This window comes from Malaclemys terrapin, chromosome 1 (genome assembly GCF_027887155.1).
Source record: "Malaclemys terrapin pileata isolate rMalTer1 chromosome 1, rMalTer1.hap1, whole genome shotgun sequence".
Classification (NCBI taxonomy): domain Eukaryota; kingdom Metazoa; phylum Chordata; order Testudines; family Emydidae; genus Malaclemys; species Malaclemys terrapin.
The window spans coordinates 57,433,073-57,453,013 of record NC_071505.1 but is presented as its reverse complement, the minus strand read 5'-3'; the positions used below and the strand labels follow the sequence as shown (position 1 = coordinate 57,453,013).

The 19,941-nt window shown below is 38.1% G+C and overlaps 1 protein-coding gene across 3 annotated transcripts in view; it reads left to right on the top strand.

Moving 5' to 3' along the window:
* Window positions 1–19,504, top strand: part of SLC38A4 (solute carrier family 38 member 4) — a 58,906-nt gene extending 39,402 nt beyond the window's left edge. For all 3 annotated transcript variants that reach the window (XM_054025020.1, XM_054025011.1, XM_054025028.1), the window contains 12 exons: window positions 3,213–3,286; window positions 3,402–3,494; window positions 5,104–5,185; window positions 5,287–5,369; window positions 5,481–5,539; window positions 5,958–6,236; window positions 6,357–6,436; window positions 7,571–7,671; window positions 8,812–8,936; window positions 11,417–11,561; window positions 12,835–12,932; window positions 16,748–19,504. In XM_054025020.1, the coding sequence (XP_053880995.1) occupies window positions 3,213–3,286; window positions 3,402–3,494; window positions 5,104–5,185; window positions 5,287–5,369; window positions 5,481–5,539; window positions 5,958–6,236; window positions 6,357–6,436; window positions 7,571–7,671; window positions 8,812–8,936; window positions 11,417–11,561; window positions 12,835–12,932; window positions 16,748–16,849 (1,321 nt within the window). In that variant the 3' untranslated portion in view covers window positions 16,850–19,504. The remainder of the gene's footprint in view (window positions 1–3,212; window positions 3,287–3,401; window positions 3,495–5,103; window positions 5,186–5,286; window positions 5,370–5,480; window positions 5,540–5,957; window positions 6,237–6,356; window positions 6,437–7,570; window positions 7,672–8,811; window positions 8,937–11,416; window positions 11,562–12,834; window positions 12,933–16,747) is intronic.
* The last annotated feature ends 437 nt before the right edge of the window (window positions 19,505–19,941 follow it).

Below are 19,941 nucleotides of genomic sequence, written 5' to 3'. Positions count from 1 at the left end.
TAGATTCATTGCTGGGAATTTATACTGTCCAGTCAAAAACCAAATTGGAAGGACAGTGTACTTCTTTCTCCTAAAATAACAACAGCATTCCCACTATTTCAATACAGGCAATTCCACACAAGCAGTAAAGTATACATTTATTTATATGTTCATAATTATAACTTTGTAGAGACGGAGGAAGAATACTTTGTGCCCATATAACTCTAGCCCTGAAACAGAAAGTGGGGGCTTAATGCAAATATGGCTATAGATTTACCAATATTTAATGTCACCCACTCTCTCTAAAGTCTGTCTGTACCACTGAAGACAGAAATGGCATGTCGCTGACATACGGTATGTACACAGCATATGCTTTGATAGACACCAACAGACATCCCCGGCTACCCCTATCAGGTTGAGAGACAACATTTAAAAGTTGTCCCACTTTAGTAAGTGGCTTTAGTTTTATAATCTGGTTGTTTATGTGGGCCTTAATGTTAATCCTCCTTTGTTTAGTAGAAAGCCTAGAATGCAGTGTGGGTGATTGCTTTACATTACTGGAAAAAAGTAAACCTTCAGATCAGCTTGCAGAGTTTTCTCTGTGTGATTCCTCTTGACTTTTGAAAGTTGTGTAACAAAAACTCTGCAGCAAGCTCTGAAACTGTATACTTAGGTCCCAAGAGAGAATGGCATCTCCTATTTTTGGATGCAGAGTTTTTGCCTGAAATTAATTATGAGTGCAGATGCTACCACTTTGACAGCTAACTACCTAACAGCACCTGCAAATCAGGTAGTTAAATGTCTTAGTGAGAGCATTTGCTCCCACAGAAATGGAAACTGGTTTTAAAAGGGAGTGCTCTAGAGCCAAGAAACTTTGAAAGGCTTTTTAAAAAACTCTTTAGAGTTCAAAAACTCTTCTTCCTTAGGGTGTTCAGTAATAACCAACCTGGCTATGAAGTATCTCTATTCCATTGTATATTAGCCCTGGCTAAAAAAATTCTACTACATCTTCTAAATCCTAACTGTTAGGGCTCCGCACATTCAAAACTATGGCTAATGAATCTTAAATTTAACATAAACACTATCATGAGCCAGTCATGTTAGCTTTGGCAGAAATAAAAATTGTCACCCTTAGACTGGGATAATGTTTAAATAGTGCCATCTAATAAAAAAACAAACATAAACCCCTTTCTCCACTCAGCAGCTCACTTTCTGTCCTATCATAGTTTCATACTTTGGGAATGAGAACATTCTCCCTTCTTGTGGGGGAGAGTCTCATTTAAAAGCAGACAAGTTTGTGGAGGATATCCTTACTTCAGTGTCAGGCATCTACTTGCTATACATGATCCTGTACTTATAGATTGTGACTTTAGCTTTCAAAAGGATTGAAAAATTCCATTTGCCAAATGAAAACTGCTATACTAACCCTAATTCAGGTTATATTTACTGTCACTAATGTATTGTTCAGAGATGGCCCGAATGCTCCCCTTCAGTGAGATTTTCCACAGGAGAGGAGAAAGGGTTCCTAAAGTTCAGAAAGTTTAACCCTGTAGCACCCTCCCTGCATTCTCCCCACATAGGGGGATGGTTTGCAGCTGCATGGAGGGGACAGGGGATGTGGCCTGGAAATTCCACAGCTCTACAAAATCCACAAGAAACTCAGGTCCCAACGCCACACGGATCCTAAGGACCTGCATGGTGGACCAGCACCTTTACACTGACCCCAGTCCTTCTTTCCTCTTGTACTATAGCTAATTCAGAAGCCTTGCTATCATTCAATTCTTTACGTACCTTTCTGCATGGGTAGAAGGCCATGGATTGGTACCTTAATACTGCAATGATCAGCATTAACTCCCGTGTGGATTTTTCACCAAAATCTTCTGGTTAATAGGGGAGTAGCTACATAGAGTACCCCAGAATATCTCCCCCAAAATATGTACAACTCAGTCATGCAGTGTTTATAGGAGCTTTTCACAGGCTGAAGGCAAGGTGGTGAGCAGTATGCTGCCCAGAATATAGTGACTCATAGACTTTAAGGCCAGAAGGGACCAACATGATCATCTAGTCTGACCTCCTGCACAATGCAGGCTACAGAACCTCACCTGTAATAGGTGAGATTTTATTACTCCTGTAATAAAACCATAATCTTGGCTGAGTGACTGAAGTTCTCAAATGATCATTTCATGAGAATCCACCATTTACACTAGTTTAAACCTGCAAGTGACCCATGCCCCATGCTGCAGAAGAAGATGAAAAACCCCAGGATCTCTTCCAATCAGACCCAGGGGGAAATTCCTTCCAGACCCCAAATATGGCAATCGATTAGACCCTGACCATGTGGGCAAGACCCACTAGAATGACACCTGGGAAAGAATTCTCTGCCGTAACTCAGAGCCCTCCCCATCTAGTGTCCTGTCACCAGCTGTTGGAGATATTTTCTGGGTAGATATTTGCCCTGAAAAAGTTACATAAAGCATTAGTTTCTTGCATCAGTAGTTCTCAAAATACCAGCCATTGAAATCATGTAGAATTGAAATAGTATGTGGAGGAAGCTTGAGGGCAGTCAGAATTATATGAATTCAAGAATCAGTATCTCACAGTCTGCCAGCCTGGGTTAGAAGCTAGTGCTGTATGCTTTCAGAAAGCAAGATTTCCAATGTCATACAGTGGTCTTTGCTATCCCTGATCATTACATGAGATCTCTCTATATATCTATAGTGTCAAATATGAGCTCCTAAGCTCAGGCTCCATGGTTCTTAGGCAGCCAAAAGCTCTGATTTTCAAACATAGGGGGTAACCAACAGCTCCCATTGAAGTTGTTATGGTTTTTCAGATGGTTCAGAGGTGCTGGGTAAGGAGAGAGGGTTAAGTTACATGTCGGTAAATGGGTGGGAGTCTAAGGCCCTGGATTCTGGAAGGTCCGATTACGCGGAGTCCAGTTAACTTCACTGGGGCTCTGTGTGAGTGCAGGAATTTGCTTTTGGGGGACAATGCAGAATTGGAGCCTCAGTGAGTCTAAGTAAGTCTCTAGAGGCAAGCTAAGATGGTGTAACATGCATGCTCAGGCTAAGCTTACCTCTGCCTTATCATGGCCAATGACTCCAGTACTCAAACTGGTTTTGGGACAACGTACATGTTAAACTGATGGAGAGCAACTCAATATATGTTCTGTTAAGTCAATTTATTATTTCTATTGTCAGCTTCAAGATTCTAATTTCTGTTATTCCTTACAGAATCCTACTGCTCAGTATAGCAATATTATCACTCTATTCAGTTCACCTTTTACTGAAGACCTCAAAAGAAGGAGGTATGAGGACACTATTGGTTAACTGAATGTTCATGTTGCATGCACATGTTTCTCCTTTAAATGTGTTTAACAATGTGCATTTTTACAGCCCACCATGTTTTCTTTTTGCATCTAGGCTCCCTAATATATGAAAAACTAGGTGAAAAGGCATTTGGATGGCCTGGCAAATATGGTGCTTTTGTTTCGATTATAATGCAGAATATTGGTGGTAAGGACAAAATGTTCTTATAAATAAATATTTTAAAGCTTAATATTTTTCTCCATAATGAAAATAAACACTGGTCTCCCGTGGTAGCACATGTCCTCAGGCTTATGTGGATGCCATCATGGATTGAGCACAGTGGAGTATATGTTTCCCAGTGATCTGCATAGCAAAAAAAGGCAGACACATTACTTTTCACAGTAACAGAAAAAAATAGGAGAAAGGTGCTCAGCAATTGATTTTCCAGCTCAATTATCTCTTGATGCCACATTTTATTTTGGGCCTGATCCTGTGAGATGTTGAGCACCCTCAGCTCCCACTCCCTAAGAGCTTGATCCTGTAACCATCATTCACACAAGTAGACTTTACTCACATGAGACATCCCATTACATGCATAACAGTCCCAAGTTATTTCCCATGTGAGTTAAAGTTGCAGGATTGGGCCTTAGCTCACTGGAAATGAAATGGAAATGTGTATGGTCTCAGTGTTTTAAAACTTTGTACTGTTTTGAAACCTCTATAATCTGGCTGCCAATCACAATCAGCCATCCAAAGCAAAAGAATCTTGTTAATTGTATAGCAATTTAATAATAATTGTACTAAAATAGTAGCTATTCACAACAGAGAGAATTGCACAATCAGTCCTTCTCTTCTGATTGGCTACTATGACACTTCAAAGAGTGCATCTATGAGTGCATAACAAACATCCCATCTATGAGTGCATAACAAACATCCGTGTCTCAGCTTCTGTCCTTCCCTAGTGAAGCCCAGATATCAAATACAGTTTAACTAGACAAGGAATTATACTTAGTTGATGAAAGAGGAATGTAACACGGGGAAAACAAAGGTTAAGTAGGTTGACAGTTTGGGAAGAGGGGGGTCAGAAGTTGAGGCAGCCAAGTTTATTATGAGTAATGGATGGAGAGTTCTGAGGAAAATAGGCCCTCAGAGCAGCAGAATTTACAATAACAAACAAAGAGATGGGGTAAGAATGTATATTTCAGCATAACAGCAACTCGAGTGCACTGTTAATTCAATAATAACTACACCTCTACCCTGATGTAATACTGTCCTCGGGAGCCAAAAAATTCTACCGCTTTATAGGTGAAACTGCGTTATATCGAACTTGCTTTGATCTGCCGGAGTGCGCAGCCCTGCCCCCCTGGAGCGCTGCTTTACCGCATTATATCCAAATTCGTGTTATATCGGGTCACGTTATATCGGGGTAGAGGTGTATATCATATTCTAAGGCTGAAAACTACTTTTAGTTCAGAATATGACTCTAACCTTATTAATAGGGAGCACTGTCAAGTTATCATCTGTTTATTCGCACTGCCAATTATGGTACATAAATGGTGATTTGAGCGCCAAAATACAGAACTGCCTAGGTACCATAACTTAGACACCCAATTCTGAAAATGGGACTCTGTAGTTCATTGCATCTACATGTTCATATAGTTAAGCAAGTTTGACTAAAATCAATGTATATATTGCATTTTCAAAATAATATATAGTTTGTCGTTTCTCTTATTTTTTTAAAGAATGTTAATAGTAATGACCCTGCATTGGAACTATATTATTCTACTTTACTTAGCTGATGTGTTTGTTTTTTCAGCAATGTCAAGCTACCTCTTTATTATTAAATATGAACTTCCTGAAGTAATCCGAGCATTTCTGCATCTAGAAGAGAATTCTGGGTATGTTTATTTTGCACGGCCTATGACTTGAACGAAAATATTCTAGTTAACCTTGGCAGAAATGATTAATATTGGTTTGATTTGTTTTTTTCCCTCTTTAGAGAATGGTACCTGAATGGTAACTACCTCGTTATACTTGTGTCAGTTGGAATTATTCTTCCACTTTCCCTTCTAAAAAATTTAGGTAAAACTATTTCCTTACTTAAAATATATTATTTTGTTTCTTATCTTGATTAGTCATCTGAATTTATGTGTGGTTTAACTGCATGTTTATTTTTTTATTCTTTCTTTGAAGGTTACCTTGGTTATACGAGTGGATTTTCACTTACCTGCATGGTTTTCTTTCTCACTGTGGTATGTGACTATATGAAATATATCACTAGCTATAACCAAAAGTAGGAAATACAGAATCTGTAAATAATTAAGAAACTTTAGATGTCTTCTCTGTACTTATTTATTATTACTAGCGTTTAGAGGCCAGCCTGGTCAAAACCCTATAGTGCTAGGCACTGTATATGACAGTCTCTATCCCAAAGAGCTTACAGTCTAAAGAGCAAAACATAACAGGGAGCTGAGACAAAAAGCAAGATGGAGGCAGAGTAACAAAACTAATAGGATATGCTCAATTCCTAGCAAAGCAGGGGCAGTAATCACAACTTGCCACCTTCAAACATTAAGTTTTCAGCCACTAATGTTTTCAGTCAAGGGTGTAAATAGAAGCCACCTTTTCAAAGCTATAGACTTGTGTTGACATTTTCTATTCTTATTGTAGGTAATCTACAAGAAATCCCAAATACCTTGCCCTCTCCCTGTCCTGGAAAATAATGTTGGAAACTGGACCTACAACAACAACTCAGTTCCGATGCACTTAGTGATGTTACCAAATGAGTCTGTTAATTCTAGAGTGAATTTCATGATGGACAATACACCTGGGCACACCACGGGTTTTGAGGAGGCAAAAGACACCCTACACACAAGTGGAGTGGAATATGAAGCCCATAGTAATAGTGATGACATGTGCGAACCCAAATATTTTGTGTTTAACTCACAGGTAGGGAGATTCCATAGAATCTGTCTATAGTCATTAACTCCATAACCAAACTGCTGCCAAACACGATAAATTCAGATGATTCAGTAGTGAATACTCATATTAAACACCTTTGTTTTTCAGACTGCCTATACAATACCCATCCTGGCATTTGCATTCGTATGCCACCCTGAGGTGCTACCAATATACAGTGAACTTAAAGAGTAAGGCTCTTAACTTTACTTTTAAAAACAATTGTCACACACTGCCATAGTTAACCCAGTAGCAATCATCAGACCATAAAAAAGCAGATATTGGTGATAAAACATACATCAGGATTACTGACCTGAGGTTTACCTTTGTCAGTACTTACCTTAAGAGACCATAAATCTTGGTATTCCTTGAAATGAAGTGAAATTTTATGAAATATCACTCACCAGAAATATTTGGAAACATTTATATTATGGTAGTGAATTCAAGTGTTGCAGAACACCAAAAACATCTTCATGAGTGAGGCTCCAGTCCTGCATCTGGCAGTGCTCACCTTTACATCTCCCGGAGTCGCATTGACTCTAGGTGGGTGCAAAGATCTGCCCTGCAGGATCTGGCTGCAGGAATAAGGACTGTATCTTGTAGCAAAGATTTTTCTCATGTGGTCTGATTGAATTCTCATTAGCCAGTAATTATTTCTTCCAAATTTATGCTACAGCCAATCAGATGCAGTAATTTATCACACACGTCCATGCTAGCCAGTTTACATTACTCCATATCTTAACATTGTTGAGTTCTGAGGAAGTAAACTTATGGATGCTTAATGCCCATTTCCGGCCAATCCTAATTCAGAACTTTCTTGTAAAAATATTTAACTGATGTGCATTTTAAAGAAGAATTGACCTTGCCTATTCTTCTGTCGGTCCCTGATCCTCAGTGTATATCTGCATTGACACAAGTGTGCGTTCATGCAAATCTGATGGTAGGCTTCGGGCCTAGAGTTAGGAACAATGCTTTTATATTTTAGTACCTACATTTTTACTTAAAAAACCTCAGCCTGAAGTTGATACTATATAAATATGTAGTTATAATACATTTAAATTTTAACACTATCAAGTTAGCAATTGAATATAAAACCTTAATATATACAAATCGTTCTGAGCTGTTCTGTACAGTGTGATACTGGGGTTTGAAATAGTGGGTTTCGAAACTCACTTGAGCTTGTTATAACATTGATTTAGGTTTAGTTGCTTTGAATTCACTAACTAGTGACAATGTTAGCAGAATACAGCTTGAACTGTTAGTTCACTAGAAGATACATACAATATAGACTTTATTTACACTGTTATTCTTCCCTTCTTACCCAGCCGGTCACGAAAGAGGATGCAGAATGTTTCAAACATCTCCATTGCTGGAATGCTGATCATGTATCTGCTTGCTGCTCTCTTTGGTTATCTTACCTTCTACGGTGAGTCAGTGAGTCAAAGCCATATTCTCTGTAGAAGTTTCTCTCTTCTTTTAGAGGTTATCAGTACCTGCTGGTGAGAATGAACAGCTGTGTGTGTCATGACTGCATGCATTCAGTAAACAAGATGCTGTAGATGTCACACTTTCCCAGGGCCACCCAGAGGATTCAGGGGGCCTGGGGCAAAGCAATTTTGGGGGCCCCTTCCATAAAAAAAAGTTGCAATACTATAGAATACTATATTCTCGTGGGGGCCCCTGTGGGGTCCGGGGCCTGGGGCAAATTGCCCCACTTGCCTCCTCCTCCCCCCGGGGCAGCCCTGCACTTTCCACATGGCCAAAGGAAGCCAAGCTGGCGATACTCAGCAGGTTTTCACAAAACAATGGAGCACTTCTGTCTCTAGCTCTTACACTACTGCTACACCACTGTTGCAGCTTCACCTTTCTTGAAAACATGTGCAATACATGCTAGTGTACAAAAGGCCATAGGGAGGGACTACCTAGTATAACTTAGTCTGTAGACATAGTAGACTATATGTTACTGCTGCTGCTGCACTCAGCTTAAACTTGCACTGCTTTTTACTTTATTAGTTCCTCCATTATGACATGGAAGCAAATGGCACAGAACAGTTAGTGCTGCACATAATTAGTGCATGTGGAATATTTTCAAAACATAAGTGTCCACTGTCCCTTTTAGAGAAGCAGTTTAGTCCAGTGGCTAGGGTGCCAGACTGAAAGCCAGGAGTTCTACACACTTTGGGGAAGTCAGTTTGCCTCTCTGTGCCTCAGTTTCCCCATCTGAGGTTTATATAGCACATTTTGTAAAGTAATTTGGTCCTGCCATGTGAGCAGGGGACTGGACTCGATGACCTCTCAAGGTCCCTTCCAGTCCTAGAATCTATGAATCTATGAATCCTTGGATGAGATGCATTATATAAATGCTGAATGTTATTACTACCAATATTTCTACCACAGAGGGACTGATGTTGAGCAAAACTGCATTTTTTGTGTCTAATCAGTAGCATGTGTCTGACCACAACTGCAGGGACACGTCCTCTTTCATCTTGCTAAGTTATAAAATCTTAGTTTTGAAAATATAGATTGTGCCTGAATGAGCTTAGCCTGTTTTCATTTTCTTTTGTAGGAGAAGTTGAAGATGAATTACTTCATACATACACCAAAGTGTACACCTTCGACACCCCTCTTCTGCTGGTTCGCCTGGCAGTGCTTGTAGCGGTCACCTTGACTGTGCCCATAGTCCTTTTTCCTGTAAGTAAATACAGCTTCTGAAGATTAAATCTGGGCAGCCTATACACATGGACTGTAATTATCTATTTTACATTCATTTTGTCATACTTTAACATTTAAGAGAACTAAGCCCTGGGATTTTATGACATTTTCTGTTTTCTCATTTATATTTCACCTGAGACAAACAGCTGCACTTTGGGTAACTCGGAGTACTGAACATTTAAAAACAGAAGCATATCAAAGCCAAAGGATTATTGCCAAGTATATCTGTAGTCTCTTGTGTACTGTATTTAACAAGATTAGCAAAATTAGGCTGGCGTGTTAGTGATTCTGAGCAACTTCTTGGGACAAACATTCGTAATAAAAAATAACAATAGAAAGTGAGCACTGTACACTTTGTATTCTGTGTTGTAATTGAAATCAGGATATCTGAAAATGTAGAAAAAAATCCAAAAATATTTATAATAAACTTAAATTAGTATTCTATTATTGTTTAACAGTGCGATTAAAACTGTGATTAATCACAATTAATTTTTTTTTAGTTAATTACTCGAGTTAACTGCGATTAATCGACAGCCCTACTTTTTATGCTCATATTTGAAGTAGTGGATGTACTAGCTTATAGGATGTCAATGCAGTCAGCCATACAGAACCAAATCCAACACTGTTTTTGATCGAGCTCCGACTATCTGCATCACATGCTCTAGCAGCTCCTGTGCAGTTGACTGATCCTCTCAGCAGTTCTGGGTTTCTCAGAGTCCTGCTGCATGATGGCCTTTGCATTACAGCAAGGTTACATTTTGAATCATAAGTCCTGAATGTGTATTGTTTACAGACATACTGATGTGTATTTAAAAGCAATGATAACTGCTCAAGTAATATAATATATGCCCTTAGGAATATCTTTGAGAGGTTACGGTGTAACCCCAGTATAAAACACACACAAAGTGATCAACTCAGCTAGCTTGGATTGAGTCCTGAAGCTGTGGTGTAAATATCACTTTTGTTTTCACAGTTAAACTATTAACCATGGTGATCATTTTGCTGTTGAAAATAGGCTAAAAGGCAACACCGTTTTGATAACCGCATATAAAAATCCACATCTGCCAGATTTTTATCAAATAAAGTTTTAGCAATTAGATGCCGCGGTCATAAAGTGCTCTATTAAGGTAACTCCAAAGAAGCAGTGTCAGATATTCTAAAGCCAGTGTACGGAATGATTCTATATGGCCCATCAGCCTAGCCAGTGTAGAATGAATCATAAAATTTACACCAACAATTAGTTTTTCTCTACATTTTTAATTTCGAGAACAATATTTGTAATTTTAATTATTTGAAGTATTTGGCATTTTTATTCTTTTACAAAAAATTATACTTCAAATATCAGAGTTTTTAAATTTACCTTTGTATGGCATTAATCATCAGTGAAACGTAAATATTTAATTTCAAGTGGAACCACATGCCAGATACAACATACTGGAAACGTCACAAGTAGAGAGAAAGAAACTAGTGCTTTAGCTGGTATAAATCAGCATGAGGGCCTGGCCTAGAATTTTTAAAGCTGTTCAATATTAAATTCAAAATCTATTATTTTAAACCCACTTATCTCTTCACAACACTTAGACCTGAAACTCTAAAATGCAGATCTCTCAATATTTTTTTAAATGTAAAGACTCCAAGTCTGACAGAAAATCATACTCCTATTGAATTACCCAACTGGTTCAGAATCAGCTATTTTAAAAGATGGGAATGATTTGGAGCATATGTTTTTTAAAAGTATATGAACATACACTGTTCTACTTCCACCCCGAGGATCTCTTCATCGCTTTGCAATATTGCAGTGTAACACTATCTGCTGTTGCCAAATGGATTTGCTGTTGACCTTTTACCTACTTATCTCTGCTTGTACAAAAGCATAGAAACTATGTTCAAATCTGTGATGAAGTCACAATAAGCAAAGAGAATTTGCTCTCTATACGTCTTATGAATACAGTTTTGAATGTTCTAATCCTCATAGCTGTTTATTTTTTATTTTGTTATATATTTTAAAATGGAAATAAATTACAGCTTGATCTTGGTACCACTGAAGTAAGTGGTAAAGCTCCCACAGAATTCAGTGGAATCAGGTTCAGGTCTAAAATAACTCATCTGATTATATTTCATACATACATACATTTTTCCTCTGCCAGTTAGTATTTCTTATGGGGTTCTTTGTATTTTCCTGATACCAGCACCTTTTAGTGGAAGAGATTTTTTTTCTCCCTAATTTTTACACCCTATTTACTTGTCTTCTACCCGGTAAATATTTGAGCTTCTGTAATAAACTGTGAACCCAAGCCTCAAACTACATCTGTGTGGTAAAAGAGATTGCATTAAGGGAAGAAAATGAATTAAAATATATTTCTTTGTTTAAAATTCCTCACTGGAAAACTAGCACAGATCTTAAAGGAGCAATGAGTTGCAAAATCCACTATCTTCTGCTTTTATTTTTCCTGTTACAGATCCGCTCATCAGTCACCGCATTGTTGTTTCCCAAAAGGCCATTCAGTTGGATAAGGCATTTCCTGATCGCAGCAGTAATTCTTGCATTTACTAACACACTTGTAATTTTTGTGCCTGCTATTAAAGACATCTTTGGATTCATTGGTAAGTTTCATGAATATTTTCAGTTTATTATGTTAATCTGTATCAAAACACAATGCCTCACTTTCATATATTGAAAGTGAATTTTGTCTCATTTACAATGCAGTAGCTTCAGTGCACTTATTCCTGATTTTGCACTGGAAGGGTTAAAAGAAAAAAAAAAAAGAGACTGAAAATGACTCATCCAAGCTAAATGGTACCAGACTTTAGTTGGCAGCCTGTGTAAGTCACAGAGAACAAAAAAATGTCAACAAGTTTCATTTCAAATTTTGAGAGTTAGGAAACTCCACCATCTATAGAACTGGTCAAGATGTATTGAATTTCCAAATTTGGATTAAAAAAAAGAATTAGGAAAAAGATTTCTGTCCCTGACCTCCCAACACACACACACTTGTTTTCTGTCAGTTTGAAAGTGTTGGTTGAGGAGTCAGGAGTTCCAAATACTCCTGGAGGAAGTTTCCCCTGCATTTATAGTACTGGTCTCCTTTTCATTTTTTGCTTTTTACCCACTCCTGGTCTGTAAAGAAGGTCTATGTCACTCAGCAGAATTGCCAATATAGTTTATAGTCTCTTTTTTATTATATTATTGGTTAGAAAACTTTCTGCTCTGAATAATCTTACTATGCAATGAAAATAAATATGAATAATTGTATAGTAAGTTAAACCACAGTGGATAGAACCTTGCCAGTGATTAAAAGAACAGCTTTCCTGTCCAGAGTTTGGGAACTTTACTCGCTGAAATAATCTGAATGGAACTATCAGATGGAATTCATAGCACAAGCCCACAGTTTACTGTAATCTTTTTAAAAGAGTATGACTTTTTGTAATTTTCAAAGGCAGAAATATGTAGACTTAGGGAAATACCACAAAACTGCTATATTGTTGATAATTTATTAGGATAAAGAGAGTGTCTTTTAGTTGTTCTAAAAAACAAAGGAGGAAAACGTGACAGTCCAAAGTGACTGGCCTCTCTCTGATATGCAGCTCATTTTGGAAGTCAGATAGTTATAGGAAAAAAGCAGATGATGCCCCTCAAAGAAATAATAACACTGCTATACCCTTTCCTTTGCTCCCAAAGGGGATACTTTTTTCAGTCTGAAGGGTGAACATGTAAAAAAGTTATGACTAACTGAAAACATGGTGTTATAATGAACACCCTTGCACCACCTGAACTATAGCTGAGCCTGTATCTAGCACTCCAGGTATACTTTCTTTTCTGTAAAATGCTGTACATATTTACATATTAACCAGAACTCAATTATGGTTTCTGTTCCAGGTGCATCGGCTGCCACAATGTTGATTTTCATTCTTCCTGCTGCCTTCTATCTACGGCTTGTCAAGAAAGAACCCTTGAGGTCACCCCAGAAGATTGGGGTGAGAAAAGTAGGGGGAATTACAAGAGGAGGGTTTTTTTGTTTTATTTTGTTACAATTAGCTGTTGTTTCACATTGATTGTTGCAATTATGAGCCCAAATTGGCTTCATTAGAATTAATAAGCAGTACAAGATCTGTGGGATTTTGCCCTATATTATGAGCTGCAACATTAGCTCTTACACAAGAGACGGAGCTGACCAGTAGATGGTTCTAAAGTCCCTCAAAAGAGCAGTGGAATCCCACAGTCCTTGACTAGCATTCAGGATATTAGTGCTCTTGAGAAATGCCAGGCTTGTCTACACAGGGGGGTTAAACCAGATTAAGAAAAATTAATCCGTTTTGAAAATGCTTGTGTACACAAGACACACTGCATTGTAGGTAGGCTTGGAAGGATTAGATCAGGAGTGGCCAACCTGAGCCTGAGAAAGGGCCAGAATTTACCAATGTACATTGCCAAAGAGCCAGAGTAATACATCAGCAGCCCCTCTATCAGCTCCCCACCCTCCAGCCACCAGAGCCTCCCGCCCACCAGCAGCCCCACCAATCAACACCTCCCACTCACTCCCCATGCCTTCCACTCGCCACAGTCATTTGTTTCGCATGCGCAGGCTGAGGGGAAAGGGTAGGGACCTGGGGGGAAGGAGTGGCATGGGGGCAGAGTAGAGGGTTGAGCAGTGAGCACTCTCTGGACATTGGAAAGTTAGTGTCTTTAGCTCCAGCTTGGAGTCAGCACCTATGCAAGGAGCTGCATATTAACCTCTGAAGAGCTGCATGTGGCTCCGGAGCCACAGGTTGGCCTCCCCTGGATTAGATTCTTAATTGGTAAATGCCAGTAAACATCAATTTCATCATCCACACACACAAACCACTATACAAAAAATCTCCATCAATAATAACTGAAATTTACAGATAGGTAAAGTCAGAAAAATGTCACCTAAGAACTTATTAGCATTTGATTTAAACATATTTGCTCTGTATATTTTGACAATTTGTGTTTTAATGGTTATAAAGCTTTAACTTTTTGAATCTCAACGTCTACCATCATTACGTAACTATTGTCTGACACCCTTCCATTGTGTGATTCCCCCATAATTTCCCACAATTGTGAAAATTTAAAGGGACAAAAATCAAATAACGATTAAAAATAAACTGATATAATCCATCAAAACTATAAAAAAAAATTGAATTCTGCCACGCCTAATTATAACACACTAAATCCGCATTTATTGCAAACTGTGGAGTCCTCCTTCAAAGTGAACTGAGTTCAATGCAAATCAGATTAGTTCAGTCCATTGTTCATGTGCACGCAATGCTGCTATCTCACACTGCTTTGTGGACAACTATTACTGAGTGACTGTCTACCTGTGTGCCCCCACCTGCTCTGGTGTCAAGTTAATTGGATGTCCTCCCTCCCACCCCCATTTAAAAACTGGATTGGGGGTCAGAATTTGCCCATTTGATGCTGGATGGTAGTACATCAGCATTGCTGCGATATTAGTTCAGAAGCCCTACCACATGTCTCAAACAGCCACTTGGAGCTGTGCTGAGCTGTTTGCCATTTGGAGAGAAGCATTGGTCAGTGCAGCAAGCTCACCAGAATAGCCATTTTTTTGTGGAGATTGCTAAGAAGATGTCCACGAGGAGTCACTACTGGGGATGCTGACCAGTGCAGGATAAAGAGAAAACAGCTCTGGAGAATGTACAAAATATATTAACAAAAGATGAAATCCTATCGAAGTCAATGGCAAAATTCCCATTGACTTCATTAGGGCTGAGATTTCACCCTTAGGTTATGCCTACACAGCAGGAAAAAGAAAAGATGTCGTCTTAACTTGAGTTAAAATGGCAGTGAAGACATAGCAACTTTTAACTCAGGTTAGCAACCCCAGGCTTCTCTACTGGCTTTACCTCGAGTTGCGAATCCGAGTTAAAAGCCAAGTTGTCTTGTCATCACTGCTATTTTAATCCGAGTTAAGAACACTTTTTTTTTTTTTTGCAGTGTTTGCATACCCTGTATTATTTTAAAAATAGAGGGCTCACGTATTGCTCCCAATCTGGGCATAGTGCTTCTATTCATATTTTTGAGAGTCTAATGCATGGGCTGAAGGCAATGTGTAGCCCACAATGTTACCCACATTGCAATGCAAATATCTGCAAAATGGTTAGTGAAGAAGCAGCTTTTGGCTGCTGGAATCCTGGCTGGGCTGGGGTAGAACTAGCCATTATAAATGAAATTATTTTAGTTTGGCTTTAGATGAGCATCATAAAATTAGAACAGAACAAGATTTATCACTGCAGCATCTGCTCCAGAGTGGCGAATAATGAAGCATGCAAACCTTGACTAGATTATAATCTGTATATGTATGAGTCTGTCTCTGACCTTTTATGCTAGAAGAAATGATCAGTGTAGGCATAAGGAGGACTGGTAGGACAGTACATGGGACGCTGTACCAATTCTATTTGTGTTAAAACTGCATCTGTCTATTCATAGCATAGTGGAAGTTACCTTTGTAAACTGGTACAGGCATCTGTTTGAGAAACATTAAATGGACAATCATTTTGTGATGGGCTAAATGGCAATATGTGGCTGAATTAACATTTGTTTTAAACCACATATAAAAGGCATTTACTCATTTCAAACAGTCCCTAGTTAACATCTAGACATAACACACAACTGCCACATACTTTAGAACAAGTGACAGTCTCCCTCAGAAGTAGTCAGCAGTGGACTAGGAGGGAGATTACACGTCACAGTTAACAGGGATATTGTAACACTGATTAATAGAGGTATTTAAGATCCTGATTGAGGTAGGTTAGTAAACATACAGGAGACATGGCCTATATATCCGCAGCAGGTATCCATATCATGCTAGGCTCTAGCCAGTGATTTCAATGTCTTCTTTTCCTGAACACTAGCATCTATAATTTCTTTAAACAAATATCTTTTGGGAAAGTATAGATTGAAAATTAATCAGAAAAGATTTTGATAATATATACATAAATATAATTATTTGAAATATTTAACATGGAAAAAGTTTCATTTATACATATTAAATAGATAAAAAGAATAAACATTTCAATAACTACATTACTACGTAAGATATATTTTTGCAGATTCTTGGAGCAAAGTTGTGTCTATTCACTGGTGTTTCTCTTTGTGTCTGAAACATTCAGAATTTATCATCCTGCACTTAGATTGAATACAATGTTAATTTTTGTGGCAGGAGTTGGAATGTCCTAAGATTATGCTCATTAAAGGTCCCAATTCAGAATTTGAGAATGTAAGTCCCATTGAAGTCACTGGGACTTAACCACATCATTAAATTTAAGCACGTACGTAAGTGCTGTCCTGAATAGGGATGAACTGAAGCACATTCACAAGTGCTTTCCTGAATCAAGGCATAAGGGCTTAATACTAAAAGCTGTTCTTGCTATCAGACCATGTGTGGCCATTTTTAAAGGTAAAACAAAACCAGGCAATACATAAATCATATTAGTGTTCATACTAATGAAGCAAGTAAATACTAGCAAGTGGTTGTTTAGGGCCCATTCTGCAAAGCCTTGCTCACGTATGGTGACATTCACCCCTGTGCAGAGGCACTTAAATTGTGAACTAGCTTCATGCTGGCCCTCTGCACAGGAGTAACTTTCACCCAGATAGGTTCACCGAGGGACTAGCAAAGATTGCTCATGCAAGTAGAACTTCATAGGTTCAGGCCTCTAGTAGGAGACAGATATAGAATATGATTCCAGTAGAATTATTCTGTGACTTAACATATTTTCAATATTGATATGTTTTTTTTCCCCAATTGCAGGCTCTGATATTTCTCATAGTTGGCATAATCTTTATGCTCGGAAGCATGATTCTAATTGCATTGGACTGGATTTACCACTCTTCAAGTTCCAAACATCACTAACCTGTGCAGCCGTGAAAGTACGTCTCAGACAGGAAATGCTTGGATACCATGCTCCAAAAGACTCCTGACACCTAGATGGGAGTGTTATTCCTAGCTAATAATTGCAAGATTCCAAAGACTGTGACTAGTAATGCCACTAGAACCCTATGGAATACTAAATCATCCTTCTTTCAAGGGATAGTTATTTATACTTTAAAAACCTGTGCTGAACATTTCTAGCCAGGTTATAATAAAATGCGTGTTGTGAATTTTTTCCCAAAAGCACAATAAGAGTAACCGTGCATATAGTCTTCAAATCGATTTTTCCCCCATTATTTTGATAACTACAGTTCCTAGAGTATTGGAAAACAAAGCAGTGTCTAAAAATCAGCTAGTGCCTTTTTATAACTGAAATACATGGATATGGCTTAAAAGCAGGGCAGAATGTAAGAGAAAGGGCCGGAACTACCTAAATCTAAGTATCATTGATCTTTCAAGTCAGGAAGATGACAACTTTGACCAACCAGTCAACAAAGCTGAATGTTAAATTTGTTGTTACCTGTACTGTCAGTCATCAGGTGTGTTACAGCTGTTAAACCCTCATTCAAAATAAAGCAAGAAAACATACCAACATGGGCCCCAGTCCTACAATCAGATCTGAGTGAGCGGACTCCTGCACGGATATGACTGCCCTCTGAGGCAGGGTTCCACCTGCATAGATTCTGTTGCAGGGCTGGGGCCTGTATTTAAATAAGACTTCTACATAGCTATTGTTCTGTTATTATATATATCTGTGCTGGGAGCTGCAGGTGGTTCTGGTGTGGGGTTTGGGTTTTTTTGTAAACAGGTGTGAATTTAGGTCACTGAACAAGTTATATTCTGTCTATAAACTCGTCTTCCATTATAACTCAGAGATTTAAGGAGACCACAAGGCATGTGAAAGCACACCACCCAGTATTGTTTGATACATTTTTATTTGATGTGTTCAGTGCAGGAAACTGTGATTTACTATATATATATTTATGTATATATTCTTTTTCTCTATCTATCAGAATGTTAACGTATGGTACATTATTTTTGATTTTTTTATATGTGTAGTTCTTTGTTTTTATAGCCACAAACTTTATACTATTTTGAAGAAAACAGATTGGGTTGTTGGGTCTGTAAAAAGTTCATTTTTATGTATCAGTGCTTGACAAATACCTGTGAAAGCCCAAGCTGTTACCTGTGTAACAAGACACTCTGATGTTTACTACAATATCATCTTATAAAAAAATTGCAAGAATACAGGCCCCTCTTCTCCTAAGAATTGTCTATGTATGCTATACAATTCTGTATTTTTGCCCTAGATTACAAAACTAGGTAGTTTCTACTGTTAATATATTTTAGCTTGCATATGTATGCGTTAGCATTAAGTCAACATATACAATTAAGCTATATAATTCAATACAAAGGAAAAGGTATTAATTCAAGAGCAAGTTTATCATTCTAGGCTGTTGAGCAAAACAAAGAGAAGTTACATATTACATGGGTGGTTAGTTAGCACTCACTAGCCTAGGGGCTCTGGCTGTTTACTTAATGACATGTGGGGTAAGTTCTGATCTAATTTAGACCACACGCTCTCTCCATTCTCACCAGTGCAAATCAAGTCAGTGGAATCAGATTAGATCGACACAAAATGTGACTGAGTGGAGAATCAGGCCCACTGATTTCAGTGGGATTACACAAGTTAGAGTACAATTCAGCCAATTGTTTAAATTTGAAAATTAAAAACTATGATGTATTCAGCCGTGTATTAATTAGTAAAGCCATGCAGAGTTATGGTTTGTCTGACTAACCTATTTAGTTTGATATAGAATTGACTGTGTCTGTTACTGTGTGTGTGTACACACAGAGAGCTATTAATGTCTCAAAGAAATGGTCCCAATTGAGTTATATCTTTTTGTGTACTATTTTATTCTTATATAAAAGTACTGTAACCTTGGTATCCTGGAGCACATTTCTATGTATGTATTCATTATTAAGAAAAAAATGCAATATTATTTTGGTTAGGATCTTTAAGGGGATTAATACAAACAAGGGAGTGCATTGCACTGATGCAGAACATCTTTAACATCAGTGTCTGATGCTGTAATCCTTTCACACACACAAAATTCCCATTGACATCAGTCAAAATTATGCATGTAGAAGGACTACAGCATTGAATTATAATTGTGTTTTGGTTTTGGAGGGACTGCTCATCCAGGACTTGGAAATGCATTCAGATATTTGATAATTATTTAATCTAACTCTCCTGACAGAACTGCAGTAAAGATACAACCAGAAAAACTATAGGGAAATAGTGCAATCTGCCGCCTTTTCACTGCATGACAGTGTTTGGTTTCACATAAAAAATGAGTGGTTAACTTGAACCTGCCATAACTGTGTTCAGAAACAGTTTTCAAATTCATTATAAAATGTCGAACATTAAAGCTACAGCATATTTCCCACGATATGCAGAGTTAGCTGCCACACATATTGCGGGATAGGCAATAGTATTATATACTAATTTATTTAGCACCTCTTGGGGATGGCTGATGTTGAATTTTCTTGTTCATTTTGTAATATTTAGGCCTTGGGAGGATTTTTATTATAAAAATGTATACTGATGCATAATAAATTAACTTTTCAAAAAGACTGATGATTTTTTTTAAGTTGGTATGTTCTGGTTTGTTTTTTTTTAAATGAGGCAAGGAGCAAAGCTAGAAGCAGCACTCTCTAGTGGTTAGAGCAACAGCCTGGAAGTCAGGAAACTTGGGGTCTATTCCTAATTCTTCCACTGTGCTGCCAGGTGACCTTGGGGAAGTCATTTAACTGCGCTATTTATCAGTTTCCTCCATATGTAAAATGAGGATAATACTTAGCAACTGTTGATACGTGCTTTGAGATATTTGGATGAAAGGCACCATATAAGTGTACAGTATTATTTTAACAAAATCACAGGCCATGCTTCTCAAAAAAGAGTAGTGATTTTGACTAATGATTTTGGGTGCCCAATTGAGACTCCTGATTTTGGGAAGCTTAACACTTTCTGAAAATGAGGCTTCTTTCAGGTGTCTCACATTGGGCACCCC